At 46.6% G+C, this 17,993-nt stretch overlaps 1 protein-coding gene across 5 annotated transcripts in view; it reads left to right on the top strand.

Moving 5' to 3' along the window:
* STRADA (STE20 related adaptor alpha) overlaps window positions 1–17,993 on the top strand; it is a 56,215-nt gene that overhangs the window by 20,230 nt on the left and 17,992 nt on the right. For 3 of the 5 annotated variants that reach the window (XM_038753784.1, XM_038753787.1, XM_038753783.1), the window contains exons 4-5: window positions 1,692–1,749; window positions 10,247–10,275. In XM_038753784.1, coding sequence (XP_038609712.1) covers window positions 1,692–1,749; window positions 10,247–10,275 — 87 coding nt within the window. The remainder of the gene's footprint in view (window positions 1–1,691; window positions 1,750–10,246; window positions 10,276–17,993) is intronic. The other 2 variants (XM_038753786.1, XM_038753785.1) reach the window with 1 other exon arrangement.

Genomic DNA, 17,993 nt, shown 5'->3' with positions numbered 1-17,993 from the left:
GGCTCAGTGGGAAGAGCCCGGGCTTGGGAGTCAGAGGTCGTGGGTTCTAATCCCGGCTCTGCCACTTGTCGGCTGGGTGACTTTGGGCAAGTCACTTCACTTCTCTGGGCCTCAGTTCCCTCATCTGCAAAATGGGGATTAAGACTGAGAGCCCCACGTGGGGCAACCTTGATTACCTTGTATCCCCCACCAGCGCTTAGAACAGTGCTTGGCACGTAGTAAGCACTTAAATACCGACACTGTTATTATTATTAATGAAACTTAGAGAAGCAGCGTGGCTCAGTGGAAAGAGCCCGGGCTTGGGACTCAGAGGTCGTGGGTTCAAATCCCGGCTCTGCCACTTGTCAGCTGGGTGACTTTGGGCAAGTCACTTCACTTCCCTCATCTGTAAAATGGGGATTAAGACTGAGAGCCCCACGTGGGACAACCTCGATTACCTTGTATCCCCCCCCAGCGCTTAGAACAGTGCTTGGCACGTAGTAAGCACTTAACAAATACCGACACTGTTATTATTATTAATGAAACTTAGAGAAGCAGCGTGGCTCAGTGGAAAGAGCCCGGGCTTGGGACTCAGAGGTCGTGGGTTCAAATCCCGGCTCCACCACTGTCAGCTGGGTGACTTTGGGCAAGTCACTTCACTTCCCTCATCTGTAAAATGGGGATTAAGACTGAGAGCCCCACATGGGGCAACCTCGATTACCTTGTATCCCCCACCAGCGCTTAGAACAGTGCTTGGCACATAGTAAGCACTTAACAAATACCAACACTGTTATTATTATTAATGAAACGCAGAGAAGCAGCATGGCTCAGTGGAAAGAGCCCAGGCTTGGGAGTCAGAGGTTGTGAGTTCTAATCCCGCCTCCGCCAATTGTCAGCTGTGTGACCTTGGGCAAGTCACTTTACTTCTCTGGGCCTCAGTTACCTGATCTGTAAAATGGGGATTAAGACTGTGAGCCCCCCGTGGGGCAACCTGATCACCTTGTAACCTCCCCAGCGCTTAGAACAGTGCTTTACACATAGTAAGCGCTTAATAAATGCCATCGTTATTATTATTGTCAGCTGGGTGACTTCGGGCAAATCACTTCACTTCTCTGGGCCTCAGTTCCCTCATCTGTAAAAGGGGGATTAAGACTGTGAGCCCCACGTGGGACAACCTTGATTACCTTGTATCCCCCCCAGCTCTTAGAACAGTGCTTGGCACATAGTAAGCGCTTAACAAATACCAACATTATTATTATTATTATTATTATTAATAAAACTTAGAGAAGCAGCGTGGCTCAGTGGAAAGAGCCCGGGCTTTGGAGTCAGAGTCCATGGGTTCAAATCCCAGCTCCGCCAATTGTCAGCCGTTTGACTCTGGGCAAGTCACTTAACTTCCCTGTGCCTCAGTTCCCTCATCTGTAAAATGGGGATTAAGACTGGGAGCCCCCCGTGGGACAACCTGATCACCTTGTAACCTCCCCAGAGCTTAGAACAGTGCTTTGCACATAGTAAGCGCTTAATAAATGCCATTATTATTATTCATCATTATTATTATTATTAGTTGAACCTTTTCTAATTTTGCCAAATAAATGATGCCTAACCGCTCCGTGTGATTCGGTGATCATGTTTGTTTTTGTTGGCCTGTAAATGGCTGAACTATGGATCGTCTGGAAAAAAATACTAATTCTCTTTGGGGTTTTCCTCCTTAGCGGTGGGTCTCGGAAAAGTTCATTGTTGAGGGCTTAAGAGATTTGGAACTATTTGGAGGTAAGTCCTCTCTCTGTGTGTGTTTGTGTGTTTGTGTGTTTGTGTGTATGTATACATGTTTTTATACATAGCATTCGGTCATTTCAGGGGAAATCTCCCTGATTCTGTGTTGAATAAATCCACTCTGTGGGATAGATCGCGAGCGCGGTGTTGGGGAGGGATTGTCTCTGTGTGTTGCCGAATTGTGCTTTCCAAGTGCTTAGTACAGTGCTATGCACATAGTAAGTGCTCAGTAATAATAATAATGATGATAGCATTTGTTAAGTGCTTACTATGTGCAGGAAATCTCACTGATTCCGTGTTGAATAAATCCACTCTGTGGGATAGACCATGAGCCCGGTGTTGGGTAGGGATTGTCTCTGTCTGTTGCCGGATTGTACTTTCCAAGTGCTTAGTACAGTGCTGTGCACATAGTAAGCGCTCAATAATAATAATAATAATGATGATAGCATTTGTTAAGTGCTTACTATGTGCAGGAAATCTCACCGATTCTGTGTTGAATAAATCCACTCTGTGGAATAGACTGCGAGCCCGTTGTTGGGTAGGGATTGTCTCTGTCTGTTGCCGAATTGTACTTTCCAAGTGCTTAGTACAGTGCTGTGCACATAGTAAGCGCTCAATAATACTAATAATGATGATGATAGCATTTGTTAAGTGCTTACTATGTGCAGGAAATCTCACCGATTCCGTGTTGAATAAATCCACTCTGTGGGATAGACCGCGAGCCCGGTGTTGGGTAGGGATTGTCTCTGTCTGTTGCCGAATTGTACTTTCCAAGTGCTTAGTACAGTGCTCTGCACATAGTAAGCGCTCAATAATAATAATAATAATAATGATGATAGCATTTGTTAAGTGCTTACTATGTGCAGGAAATCTCACTGATTCTGTGTTGAATAAATCACTCTGTGGGATAGACTGCGAGCCCGTTGTTTGGTAGGGATTGTCTCTGTCTGTTGCCGAATTGTACTTTCCAAGTGCTTAGTACAGTGCTATGCACATAGTAAGCGCTCAATAATAATAATAATAATAATGATAGCATTTGTTAAGTGCTTACTATGTGCAGGAAATCCCACTGATTCTGTGTTGAATAAATCACTCTGTGGGATAGACTGCGAGCCTGTTGTTTGGTAGGGATTGTCTCTGTCTGTTGCCGAATTGTACTTTCCAAGTGCTTAGTACAGTGCTATGCACATAGTAAGCGCTCAATAATAATAATAATAATAATGATAGCATTTGTTAAGTGCTTACTATGTGCAGGAAATCTCACCGATTCTGTGTTGAATAAATCCACTCTGTGGGATAGACCACGAGCCCGGTGTTGGGTAGGGATTGTCTCTGTCTGTTGCCGAATTGTACTTTCCAAGTGCTTAGTACAGTGCTATGCACATAGTAAGCGCTCAATAATAATAATAATAATCATGGTAGCATTTGTTAAGTGCTTACTATGTGCAGGAAATCTCACTGATTCTGTGTTGAATAAATCACTCTGTGGGATAGACTGCGAGCCCGTTGTTGGGTAGGGATTGTCTCTGTCTGTTGCCAAATTGTACTTTCCAAGTGCTTAGTACAGTGCTGTGCACATAGTAAGCGCTCAATAATAATAATAATAATGATGATAGCATTTGTTAAGTGCTTACTATATGCAGGAAATCCCACTGATTCTGTGTTGAATAAATCACTCTGTGGGATAGACTGCGAGCCCGTTGTTGGGTAGGGATTGTCTCTGTCTGTTGCCGAATTGTACTTACCAAGTGCTTAGTACAGTGCTGTGCACATAGTAAGCGCTCAATAATAATAATAATAGCATTTGTTAAGTGCTTACTATGTGCAAAGCGCTGTTCTAAGTGCTGATAAATACGACTGACTGACTGAATGAATGAATTGAACAGTCCTGGGGACAGTAGGCACAGGAATTTTGTGGCTTTTCAAAAACCCGTAGATAAAGTTTGGAGATGTAGCTGTTTGTGACGCCGGGGATGGAGCTCTGCTTTCACCTCAGCTCCACCCTGAGAAGCAGCGTGGCTCAGTGGAAAGAGCCCGGGCTTTGGAGTCAGAGGTCATGGGTTCAAATCCCGGCTCCACCAATTGTCAGCTGTGTGACTTTGGGCAAGTCACTTCACTTCTCTGGGCCTCAGTTCCCTCATCTGGAAAATGGGGCTTAAGAATGTGAGCCCCCCCGTGGGACAACTTGATCACCTTGTATCCCCCCCGCCCCAGCACTTAGAACAGTGCTTTGCACATAGTAAGCGCTAACAAATGCCATTATTATTATTATTATAACAAAGCAAGGCCCTGCTGAGAGCTCACCTCCTCCAGGAGGCCTTCCCAGACTGAGCCCCTTCCTTCCTCTCCCCCTCGTCCCCCTCTCCATCTCCCCCATCTTACCTCCTTCCCTTCCCCACAGCACCTGGATATATGGATATATGTTTGTACATATTTATTACTCTATTTATTTATTTATTTTATTTGTACATGTCTATTCTATTTATTTTATTTTGTTAGTATGTTTGGTTTTGTTCTCTGTCTCCCCCTTTTAGACTGTGAGCCCACTGTTGGGTAGGGACTGTCTCTAGATGTTGCCAATTTGTACTTCCCAAGCGCTTAGTACGGTGCTCTGCACATAGTAAGCGCTCAATAAATACGATTGATGATGATATCCGTCCAGTCGGATTTAAAGGTCGTCTTCAAGATGGAAAGCCAACTTTCGGCATGCTTCTGTTCTGTAAGGTGTTTTAACAGTCCACGTGTTGTGTCACCTGTCCACATGTTTTGTTTTGTTGTCCGGCTCCCCCTTCTAGACTGTTGTTGGGTCTCTTGGACTTCCCAAGCGCTTAGTACAGTGCTCTGCACGCAGTAAGCGCTCCATAAATGAATTGAATTTCTGACCGAGCGGCAAGGCTTCCGTCGGCCCCGTGGCCGGAGCCGATAAAGCCGTCGGCGGAGGGAGTGGGGCCCGGAGCGGTCGCTTATCTGGCCGAATCATCCTACTCTGCCACCACAGCTCCCTGCCCCGATCAGTCAATCGTATTTATTGAGCGCTTACTGTGTGCAGAGCACTGTACTAAGCGCTTGGGAAGTACAAGTTGGCAACAGATAGAGACGGTCCCTACCCAACAGTGGGCTCACATTCATTCATTCATTCATTCAATCGTATTTATTGAGCGCTTATTGTGTGCAGAGCACTGTACTAAGCGCTTGGGAAGTACAAGTTGGCAACAGATAGAGACGGTCCCTACCCAACAGCGGGCTCACATTCATTCATTCAATCGTATTTATTGAGCGCTTACTGTGCACAGAACACTGGACTAAGCGCTTGGGAAGTACAAGTTGGCAACATACAGAGATGGTCCCTACCCAAAAGTGGGCTCACATTCATTCATTCATTCATTCGATCGTATTTATTGAGCGCTTACTGTGTGCAGAGCACTGTACTATGCGCTTGGGAAGTACAAGTTGGCAACATATAGAGACGGTCCCTACCCAACAGTGGGCTTACATTCATTCAGTCGTATTTATTGAGCGCTTACTGTGTGCAGAGCACTGTACTAAGCGCTTGGGAAGTACAAGTTGGCAACATATAGAGACGGTCCCTACCCAAAAGTGGGCTCACATTCATTCATTCATTCATTCATTCAGTCGTATTTATTGAGCGCTTACTGTGTGCAGAGCACTGTACTAAGCGCTTGGGAAGTACAAGTTGGCAACATATAGAGACGGTCCCTACCCAACAGTGGGCTCACATTCATTCATTCAATCGTATTTATTGAGCGCTTACGGTGTGCAGAGCACTGTACTAAGCGCTTGGGAAGTACAAGTTGGCAACATATAGAGACGGTCCCTACCCAAACAGTGGGCTCACATTCATTCATTCATTCATTCAATAGTATTTATTGAGCGCTTACTGTGTGCAGAGCACCGTACTAAGCGCTTGGGAAGTACAAGTTGGCAACATATAGAGACGGTCCCTACCCAAAAGTGGGCTCCCATTCATTCATTCATTCATTCAATCGTATTTATTGAGCGCTTGCTGTGTGCAGAGCACCGTACTAAGCGCTTGGGAAGTACAAGTTGGCAACATATAGAGACGGTCCCTACCCAACAGCGGGCTCACATTCATTCATTCATTCATTCAATCGTATTTATTGAGCGCTTGCTGTGTGCAGAGCACTGTACTAAGCGCTTGGGAAGTACAAGTTGGCAACATAGAGAGACAGTCCCTACCCAATAGCGGGCTCACATTCATTCATTCAATCGTATTTATTGAGCGCTTGCTGTGTGCAGAGCAGTGTACTAAGCGCTTGGGAAGTACAAGTTGGCAACATATAGAGATGGTCCCTTCCCAACAGCAGGCTCACATTCATTCATTCATTCTTTCAATCATATTTATTGAGCGCTTACTGTGCGCAGAGCACTGTACTAAGCGCTTGGGAAGTACAAGTTGGCAACATATAGAGACGGTCCCTACCCAACACCGGGCTTACATTCATTCAGTCGTATTTATTGAGCGCTTACTGTGTGCAGAGCACTGTACTAAGCGCTTGGGAAGTACAAGTTGGCAACATATAGGGACGGTCCCTACCCAACAGCGGGCTCACATTCATTCATTCAATCGTATTTATTGAGCGCTTGCTGTGTGCAGAGCACTGTACTAAGCGCTTGGGAAGTACAAGTTGGCAACATATAGAGACGGTCCCTACCCAACAGCGGGCTCACATTCATTCATTCATTCCTTCAATCATATTTATTGAGCGCTTGCTGTGTGCAGAGCACTGTACTAAGCGCTTGGGAAGTACAAGTTGGCAACATATAGAGACGGTCCCTACCCAACAGCGGGCTTACATTCATTCAGTCGTATTTATTGAGCGCTTGCTGTGTGCAGAGCACTGTACTAAGCGCTTGGGAAGTACAAGTTGGCAACATATAGAGACGGTCCCTACCCAACAGCGGGCTCACATTCATTCATTCATTCCTTCAATCGTATTTATTGAGCGCTTACTGTGTGCAGAGCACTGTACTAAGTGCTTGGGAAGTACAAGTTGGCAACATATAGAGACGGTCCCTACCCAACAGTGGGCTCACATTCATTCATTCATTCATTCAATCGTATTTATTGAGCGCTTACTGTGTGCAGAGCACTGTACTAAGTGCTTGGGAAGTACAAGTTGGCAACATATAGAGACGGTCCCTACCCAACAGTGGGCTCACATTCATTCATTCATTCTTTCAATCGTATTTATTGAGCGCTTACTGTGTGCAGAGCACTGTACTAAGCGCTTGGGAAGTGCAAGTTGTAGTCTAGAGCCCAATGAGGAAGCGGGTTGGTGGGCGGAGGCCCCCTCAGCGACCGCTCCCGGGGCCTGGGCCGGGCACTCCTCAGTCCTCGCTGGCTGCTGGGTTCTTTTGGTTTTATTTTTTAATGGCATTTCTTAAGTGCTTACTATGTACTAGGCGCTGGGTTAGATACAAGCTAATCGAGTTGGACACGGGCCGCGTCTCCCAAGGGGTCACAGTCCTAATCCCCACTTTACAGATGAGGGAACTGAGGTACAGAGAAGTGAAGTGACTGGAGCTCGTCCCCCTCTCCATCCCCCCCATCTTACCTCCTTCCCTTCCCCACAGCACCTGTATATATGGATATATGTTTGTACAGATTTATTACTCTATATATTTATTTATTCTACTTGTACATATCTATTCTATTTATTTTATTTTGTTAGTATGTTTGGTTTTGTTCTCTGTCTCCCCCTTTTAGACTGTGAGCCCACTATTGGGTAGGGACTGTCTCTATATGTTGCCAATTTGTACTTCCCAAGCGCTTAGTACAGTGCTCTGCACATAGGAAGCGCTCAATAAATACGATTGATGATGATGATGGAGAAGCCGCGTGGCTCAGTGGAAAGAGCCCGGGCTTTGGAGTCCGAGGTCGTGGGTTCAAATCCCAGCTCCGCCACCTGTCAGCTGGGTGACTTGGGGCAAGTCACTTCACTTCTCTGGGCCTCAGTTCCCTCATCTGGAAAATGGGGATTAAGTCTGCGAGCCCCACGTGGGACGACTTGATTACCTTGTATCTATCTTTTAGACGGTGAGCCCACTGTTGGGTAGGGACCGTCTCTATATGTTGCCAATTTGAACTTCCCAAGCGCTTAGTACAGTGCTCTGCACACAGTAAGCGCTCAGTAAATACGATTGATGATGATGATGATGGTACCCCAGCGCTTAGAACAGTGCTTTGCACATAGTAAGCGCTTAATAAATGCCATCATTATTAGTATTGTCCAAGGTCACCAAGGAGACAAGGGGAGGAGCCAGGATGAAAAACTAGGTCCTTCCGACTCCCGGGCCTGTGCTGTTTTCACTAGACAACGAGCTCGTTGTGTATTATACAACGTTGTCATATTATACTCTCCCAAAGGCTCGGGACAGTGCTTTGCACATAGTAAGCGCAGAAGCAGCGTGGCTCAGTGGAAAGAGCCCGGGCTTTGGAGTCAGCGGTCAGGGGTTCAAATCCCGGCTCCGCCAGTTGTCAGCTGGGTGACTTTGGGCAAGGCGCTTCACTTCTCTGGGCCTCGGTTCCCTCGTGTGTAAAATGGGGATGAAGACTGTGGGCCCCATGTGGGACAACCTGATCACCTTGTAACCTCCCCAGTGCTTGGCACATAGTAAGCGCTTAATAAATGCCATCGTCATCATCAATCAATCAATCAATCAATCGTAGTTATTGAGCGCTTACTGTGTGCAGAGCACTGGACTAAGCACTTGGGAAGTCCAAGTTGGCAACCTATAGAGACAGTCCCTACCCAACAGTGGGCTCACAGTCTAAAAGGGGGAGACGGAGAACAAAACCAAACGTACTAACAAAATAAAATCAATCAATCAATCAATCGTATTTATTGAGCGCTTACTATGTGCAGAGCACTGTACTAAGCGCTTGGGAAGTACAAGTTGGCAACACGTAGAGACAGTCCCTACCCAACAGCGGGCTCACAGTCTAAAAGGGGGAGACGGAGAACAAAACCAAGCATACTAACAAAATAAAATCAATCAATCAATCAATCAATCGTATTTATTGAGCGCTTACTATGTGCAGAGCACTGTACTAAGCGCTTGGGAAGTACAAATTGGCAACATATAGAGACAGTCCCTACCCAACAGTGGGCTCACAGTCTAAAAGGGGGAGACAGAGAACAAAACCAAACATACTAACAAAATAAAATAAATAGAATAGATATGTACAAGTAAAATAAATAAATAAATAAATAGAGTAATAAATATGTACAAACATATATACATATATATCATCAACAATCGTATTTATTGAGCGCTTACTATGTGCAGAGCACATATATATCATCATCATCATCATTAGAGCCGGGAGGGCATTGCAGGCCAGAGGCAGGAGGTGGGCTAGGGGTTGGCAGCGAGACAGGTGAGATCAATCAATCAATCAATCGTATTTATTGAGCGCTTACTGTGTGCAGAGCACTGTACTAAGCGCTTGGGAAGTCAAGGTTGGCAACATATAGAGACGGTCCCTACCCAACAGTGGGCTCACAGTCTAAAAGATGGAAGCAGTGAGAAGTTTAGCACTAGAGGAGCAGAGTGTGCGGGCTGAGTGTCAATCGTTCACGCTAATTGAGCACTTACTATAATAATAATAATAATGATGGTATTTGTTAAGCGCTTACTATGTGCAAAGCACTGTTCTAAGCGCTGGGGGGGGATACAAGGTGATCGGGTTGTCCCATGTGGGGCTCACAGTCTTAATCCCCATTTTCCAGATGAGGGAACTGAGGCTCAGAGAAGCATAGCACTGTACTAAGCGTTTGGGAGAGGGCCGCACGTTCCCTGCCCGTAACGAGCTGACAGCACCGTGGCCTGGGAAAGTCACATGGCTGTGGTAATAATAATAATAATGGCATTTATTAAGCGCTTACTATGTGCCAAGCACTGTTCTGAGCGCTGGGGAGGTTACAAGGTGATCAGGTTGTCCCACGGGGGGCTCCCAGTCTTCATCCCCATTTTCCAGATGAGGGAACTGAGGCCCAGAGAAGGGAAGTGACTTGCCCGAAGCAGCTGACAGTTGGCGGGGCCGGGATTTGAACCCACGACCGCCGACTCCAAAGCCCGGGCTCTTTCCACCGAGCCACGCTGCCTCTCTAAAGCAGCGGTAGGTTGGAGAAACCTGCTTCCCAGAAGGAGTCGATTTCCACCCAGATCATCATCATCAATCGTATTTATTGAGCGCTTACTGTGTGCAGAGCACTGGACTAAGCGCTTGGGAAGTACAAGTCGGCAACGTAAGATCTCTTTCTGTCTTCTACATCCTGGGTGTGTGTGCTTGTGCTTGCACACGCCCCGGTGCCTGCCACGTATCCAGCGTTCCTTGTTTGGATGTTAAAGCGATTTCTCTGAATAAATGGGGTTTTTGGTGTGTTTAAATGTCGGGAGCATCCTTTGCTAAGAAACACCAAGCCAACCATGAATTTCTCCACTCCAGAGCAGCCTCCGGGTGACGCTCGGAGAAAAGTAAGTGCCTCTGCACGTAGTGGTGTTGTGGCCGTTGCATGGCAGTGTGGACATTTCTCTGTGTGTGTTTGTGTTTGTGTTGTGCGTTCATGTGTTTGTGTTGTGCGTTCACTGCTTCTTGTTCTTATGTATCCATCACCCTGCTGTCCGTGTCTCCGGGGGTTATTTATAAAACGCAGGTTTCACCCCGGAAAAGTGGCCCCGTGGGAGCCTGAAAATGTGGCTTCGTGATTCAATCTGGGGATGCTTCCTTTTAGGCCAGCCCCACTTGGCTTTCTAATAATAATAATAATAATAATTGTGGTATTTGTTCCTTCCTTCATTCATTCATTGTCGTATTTATTGAGCGCTTGCTGTGTGCAGAGCACTGGACTAAGCCCTTGGGAAGTCCAAGTTGGCAACATATAGAGACGGTCATCATCATCAATCGTATTTGTTGAGCGCTTGCTGTGTGCAGAGCACTGGACTAAGCGCTTGGGAAGTCCAAGTTGGCAACATATAGAGACGGTCATCATCATCAATCGTATTTGTTGAGCGCTTCCTGTGTGCAGAGCACTGGACTAAGCGCTTGGGAAGTCCAAGTTGGCAACATATAGAGACGGTCATCATCATCAATCGTATTTGTTGAGCGCTTGCTGTGTGCAGAGCACTGGACTAAGCGCTTGGGAAGTACAAGTCGGCAGCATACAGAGACGGTCCCTACCCAACAGCGGGCTCACAGTCTAGAAGGGGGAGACAGACAACAATCAATCAATCAATCGTATTTATTGAGCACTTACTGTGTGCAGAGCACTGGACTAAGCGCTTGGGAAGTCCAAGTTGGTAACATATAGAGACGGTCCCTACCCAACAGCGGGCTCACAGTCTAGAAGGGGGAGACAGACAACAATCAATCTATCAGTCAATCAATCAATCGTATTTATTGAGCGCTTACTGTGTGCAGAGCACTGGACTAAGCGCTTGGGAAGTCCAAGTTGGCAACATAGAGAGACGGTCCCTACCCAACAGTGGGCTCACAGTCTAGAAGGGGGAGACAGACAACAATCAATCTATCAGTCAATCAATCAATCGTATTTATTGAGTGCTTACTGTGTGCAGAGCACTGGACTAAGCGCTTGGGAAGTCCAAGTTGGCAACATATAGAGACGGTCCCTACCCGACAGCGGGCTCACAGTCTAGAAGGGGGAGACAGACAACAATCAATCAATCAGTCAATCAATCAATCGTATTTATTGAGCTCTTACTGTGTGCAGAGCACTGGACTAAGCGCTTGGGAAGTCCAAGTTGGCAACATAGAGAGACGGTCCCTACCCAACAGCGGGCTCACAGTCTAGAAGGGGGAGACAGACAACAATCAATCAATCAATCGTATTTATTGAGCGCTTACTGTGTGCAGAGCACTGGACTAAGCGCTTGGGAAGTCCAAGTTGGCAACATAGAGAGACGGTCCCTACCCAACAGTGGGCTCACAGTCTAGAAGGGGGAGACAGAAAACAAAACAAAACATATTAACAAAATAAAATAAATAGAATAGATATGTACAAGTAAAATAAATAGAGTAATAAATATGTGCAAACATATATACACTCTGCACAGTAAACATTCATTCATTCATTCATTCAATCGTATTTATTGAGCGCTTAACAAGACAAAACATATTAACAAAATAAAATAAATAGATTGAAATAAATTGTGAAGTGCTTACTGTGTGCCAGGCACTGTTCTAAGCGCTGGGGTGGATACAAGCAAATCAGGTCAGACGCAATCCCTGTCCCTCATGGGGCTCACGGTCTTAATCCCCATTTTCCAGATGGAAGAACTGAGGCCCAGAGAATCAATCAATCAGTCAATCAATCGTATTTATTGAGCACTTACTGTGTGCAGAGCACTGGACTAAGCGCTTGGGAAGTCCAAGTTGGCAACACCTAGAGACGGTCCCTACCCAACAGTGGGCTCACAGTCTAGAAGGGGGAGACAGACAACAAGACAAAACATATTAACAAAATAAAATAAATAGATTGAAATAAATTGTGAAGTGCTTACTGTGCGCCAGGCACTGTTCTAAGCGCTGGGGTGGATACAAGCAAATCAATCAATCAATCGTATTTATTGAGCACTTACTGTGTGCAGAGCACTGTACTAAGCGCTTGGGGAGTACAAGCTGGCAACATATAGAGACAGTCATCATCATCATCAATCGTATTTATTGAGCGCTTACTGTGTGCAGAGCACTGTACTAAGCGCTTGGGGAGTACAAGTTGGCAACATATAAAGACAGTCATCATCAACATCATCAATCGTATTTATTGAGCGCTTACTGTGTGCCGAGCACTGTACTAAGCGCTTGGGGAGTATAAGTTGGCGACATATAGAGACAGTCATCATCATCATCAATCGTATTTATTGAGCGCTTACTGTGTGCAGAGCACTGTACTAAGTGCTTGGGGAGTACAAGTTGGCAACATATAAAGACAGTCATCATCATCATCATCATCAATCGTATTTATTGAGCGCTTACTGTGTGCAGAGCACTGTACTAAGCGCTTGGGGAGTACAAGTTGGCAACATACAAAGACAGTCATCATCATCATCATCATCAATCGTATTTATTGAGCGCTTACTGTGTGCAGAGCACTGTACTAAGCGCTTGGGAAGTCCAAGTCGGCAACATATAGAGACGGTCCCTACCCAACAGTGGGCTCACAGTCTAGAAGGGGGAGACAGACAACAAGACAAAACATATTAACAAAATAAAATAAATAGATTGAAATAAATTGTGAAGTGCTTACTGTGCGCCAGGCACTGTTCTAAGCGCTGGGGTGGATACAAGCAAATCAATCAATCAATCAGTCGTATTTATTGAGCGCTTACTGTGTGCAGAGCACTGTACTAAGCGCTTGGGGAGTATAAGTTGGCAACATATAGAGACAGTCATCATCATCATCATCATCAAACGTATTTACTGAGCGCTTACTGTGTGCAGAGCACTGTACTAAGCGCTTGAGGAGTACAAGTTGGCAACATATAAAGACAGTCATCATCATCATCATCAATCGTATTTATTGAGCACTTACTGTGTGCAGAGCACTGTACTAAGCGCTTCGGGAGTACAAGTTGGCAACATATAGAGGCAGTCATCATCATCATCATCATCATCATCATCATCATCATCAATCGTATTTATTGAGCGCTTACTGTGTGCAGAGCACTGTACTAAGCGCTTGGGGAGTACAAGTTGGCAACATATAAAGACAGTCATCATCATCATCATCATCAATCATATTTATTGAGCGCTTACTGTGTGCAGAGCACTGTACTAAGCGCTTGGGAAGTCCAAGTTGGCAACACATAGAGACAGTCCCTACCCAACAGTGGGCTCACAGTCTAAAATCGGGTCAGACACAATCCCTGTCCCTCGTGGGGCTCACGGTCTTAATCCCCATATTTTCCAGATGGGAGAACTGAGGCCCAGAGAAGTGAAGTGACTTGACCGAGGTCACACAGCAGCCACGTGGCAGAGCTGGGATTCGAACCCAGGTCCTTCCGACCCCCAGGGCCCGACTCGATCCACTAGGCCACGCTTCTTTCTAAAGGGGCTTTCTCCCGAGGAGCTCAAAACCCTCTTGTTCACCCGGGCCAGGCCTTCCCGCCTCCCTCCAGAGTGAAAAAGGAAAGGCAGAAACAGCTAAGATTTGTACAGATTTACTACTCTATTTTACTTATACATATTTACTATTCTATTTCATCATCATCATCATCATCAATCGTATTTATTGAGCGCTTACTATGTGCAGAGCACTGTACTAAGCGCTTGGGAAGTACAAATTGGCAACATCTAGAGACAGTCCCTACCCAACAGTGGGCTCACAGTCTAGAAGGGGGAGACAGAGAACAAAACCAAACATACTAACAAAATAAAATAAATAGAATAGATATGTACAAATAAAATAAATAAATAAATAGAGTAATAAATCTGTACAAACATATATCCATATATACAGGTGCTGTGGGGAAGGGAAGGAGGTAAGATGGGGGGATGGAGAGGGGGAGAGGAAGGAAGGGGCTCAGTCTGGGAAGGCCTCCTGGAGGAGGTGAGCTCTCAGCAGGGCCTTGAAGGGAGGAAGAGAGCGAGCTTGGCGGATGGCCAGAGGGAGGGCATTCTATTTATTTTATTCTGTTAATATATTTGGTTTTGTTGCCTGTCTCCCCCGTCTAGACTGTGAGCCCGCTGTTGGGTCGGGACCGTCTCTATCTGTTGCCAACTTGGACTTCCCAAGTGCTTAGTCCAGTGCTCTGCACACAGTAAGCGCTCAATAAATACGATTGAATGAATGAATGAATGAATGAATGAATGAATTGGCCACTCGGATGTCTTCCCCTTTCTGTTGGTCCCGGCGCCTCTTTTGTTGTTGTTGTTGTTTTCACGTTTGGATCCAAGGAGGTAAAATAAACCTGGAGAGACTCTCTCCAAGACCCCAAATATTCCGTCTTTGCCGAGAAAAAAGGACTTCCCGTCGGAAAGAGCTCTAGGACCCCAAATGTCCATCTGGATCCCAAGTTCCAGAGCCCGGGCCAACCCAGTGGGCTTTTCCCGTGTGACCTGATACCTCCTTCGCTTCCCCACAGCACCTGTATATATGTATATATGTTTGTACAGATTTATTACTCTATTTATTTATTTTATTTGTACATATCTATTCTATTTATTTTATTTTGTTAGTATGTTTGGTTTTGTTCTCTGTCTCCCCCTTTTAGACTGTGAGCCCACTGTTGGGTAGGGACTGTCTCTAGATGTTGCCAATTTGCACTTCCCAAGCGCTTAGTACAGTGCTCTGCACGTAGTAAGCGCTCAATGAATACGATTGATGATGATGATGATGATGATGGTTTTGTTCTCTGTCTCCCCCTTTTAGACTGTGAGCCCGCTGTTGGGTAGGGACCGTCTCTATATGTTGCCGACTTGGACTTCCCAAGCGCTTAGTCCAGTGCCCTGCACACAGTAAGCGCTCAATACATACGATTGATTGATTAATAATTATTATAACAATAATAATTGTAGTGGCATTTGATGTTTACTGTGTGCCAAGCACTGTACTAAGCGCTGGGGGTAAATACATGGGCCTCGTGGCTCGGTGGAAAGAGCCCGGGCTTGGGAGTCAGAGGTCAAGGGTTCTAATCCCGGCTCCGCCGCTTGTCAGCTGTGTGACTTTGGGCAAGTCACTTAGCTTCTCTGTGCCTCAGTTCCCTCATATGTAAAATGGGGATTAAGACTGTGAGCCCCCCGTGGGACAACCTTGATTACCCTGTATCCCCCCCGCGCTTAGAACAGTGTTTGGCACATAGTAAGCGCTTAACAGATACTAACATTATTATTATTATTATTATTATAATACAAAATAACCAGGTCAAATGCAATAATAGTAATAATTATGGTATTTGTTAAGCATTTACTATGTGCCAAGCGCTGTTCTAAGCACCGGGGTAGATACAGGGTAATCAGGTTGTCCCACTTGGGGCTCACACTTTTAATCCCCATTTCACAGACGAGGTAGGTGAGGCACAGAGAAGTGAAGTGACTTGCCCAAGGTCGCACAGCAGACGTGTGGCAGAGGCAGGATTAGAACCCACATCCTCTGACCCCCAAGCCCGTGCGCAGAACCCAGGTCTGGGGCCCTCAGATAACAGCTCTGCTAATTGTCAGCTGTGTGACTTCAGGCAAGTCACTTAACTTCTCTGTTCCTCAGTTACCTCATCTGGAAAATGGGGATTAAGACTGTGAGCTCCCCATGGGACAACATGATCACCTAGTAACCTCCCCAGTGCTTAGAACAGTGCTTTGCACATAGTAAGTGCTTAATAAATGCCATTATTATTATTACTACACATAGTAAGCGCTTAATAAATGCCATTATTCTTCTTATTATTATTATAACAGCCCTCCCCTCTCTTTATTGTACTTTTGGGCAATTTTGGGGATTTTACTTATTACTGTATTTTACAGTATTTGGGGATACTTGGGGATTTTACCATTTTACTTTCGGGGATGAAGACCGTGAGCCCCCCGTGGGACAACCCGATCACCTCGTAACCTCCCCAGCGCTTCGAACAGTGCTTTGCACATAGTAAGCGCTTAATAAATGCCATTATTAGTATTATTTTGGGGTCCTCCTCCTCTCTGAGTGAAGAAGAAAGCCCCCCACCCTTGGCTGCTCCAAAGGAGCTGGGGTTTATTCTCTGCGAGGAGAAACTCGCTCGGTTTATTCCCGTCTCTGCCATCAAAAGTCGCCCACGCGGTGCTTTCTCGGAGCCGAATGAGTTCAGCAAGGGGAACTCGCTCCCTTTCTTTATTCTTTTCATGAGTGACAGCTCAAAAGGAGGGTCCACCCCCCTTTTTTTTTTATGGTAATGGTACTCGTTAAGCGTGTACTGTGTGAAGCGACTTGCCCAAGGTCACCCAGCAGACAAGCGATGGAGCCGGGATTAGGATCCAGGCTCTAGCCACTAAACCAGCCCGCTTCTCTGTGCCCAGTTTTCTCTGTAAAACGGTCTCAGCCGCCTTTCCTGGGACGGGATCACGGGGGGCTCCGGGTCTCTGCCCCGGCGGGACGGGCTGGGGTTTGTTCCCTGGCTTATTTGGGAAGCCAGAGTGGAAGTCTGGACTTTCAGGCCAGTTCCGCCCGGCCTGTGGGCCCGGGCCCCCAAACTCCTCTCTAAGTGAGGATGCAGAGCCTTCCCTGCGTCATCGCTTTAGGGAAAGTTTAGGGGGGGTCCCAGTCAGCAGAATACGGAGCAGCTACTTCATCATCATTTATTGAGCACTTACTATGTGCAGAGCACTGTAGTAAGCGCTTGGGAAGTCCAAATTGGCAACATCTAGAGACAGTCCCTACCCAACAGTGGGCTCACAGTCTAAAAGGGGGAGACAGAGAACAAAACCAAACATACTAACAAAATAGAATAGATATGTACAAGTAAAATAAATAGAGTAATAAATATGTACAAACATATATACATATATACAGGTGCTGTGGGGAAGGGAAGGAGGTAAGAAGGGGGGGATGGAGGGGGGACGAGGGGGAGAGGAAGGAAGGGGCTCAGTCTGGGAAGGCCTCCTGGAGGAGGTGAGCTCTCAGCAGGGCCTTGAAGGGAGGAAGAGAGCTAGCTGGGCGGAGGAGCAGAGGGATTGGGGGCATTCCAGGCCCGGGGGAGGACGTGGGCCGGGGGTCGATGGCGGGACAGGCGAGAGCGAGGCCTAACGGTGAGGAGATTAGCGGCGGAAGAGCGGAGGGTAAGGGGTGGGCTGGAGAAGGAGAGAAGGGAGGGGAGGTAGGAGGGGGCGAGGGGATGGATGGACAGCCTGGAAGCCCAGGGTGAGGAGTTTCTGCCTGATGCGCAGATTGATTGGTAGCCACTGGAGATTTTTGAGGAGCTACTTGCAAGGCGGCCAGCCAGATAACCTGCCTCTGAGCAACCGAGGGGAAAATCGGCCCGCTCCGCCGTCCGCACTGCCGGCCCAAGCCCAGTTCCGCACTGTAAGAGGGGAGGGGGTGGGCTCAGTTTGGTTCCTTCCCCCCAACCCACCCCCCTACCCCACCCTCCCGCCCCGGCCATCAGGGCCCCGGTGAAAGTGGTGAGGAGAATGAGTTGGAAATCAGCTGTTTCTTTGAGATCGGGCCTTCCTTTAGGGGCCCCAGGGTGAGAGACTTTTGCGGTTCCCA

Source organism: Tachyglossus aculeatus, chromosome 11, assembly GCF_015852505.1.
Source record: "Tachyglossus aculeatus isolate mTacAcu1 chromosome 11, mTacAcu1.pri, whole genome shotgun sequence".
NCBI classification, from domain to species: Eukaryota; Metazoa; Chordata; class Mammalia; order Monotremata; family Tachyglossidae; genus Tachyglossus; species Tachyglossus aculeatus.
This window is presented reverse-complemented; position numbering and strand designations above follow the sequence as displayed.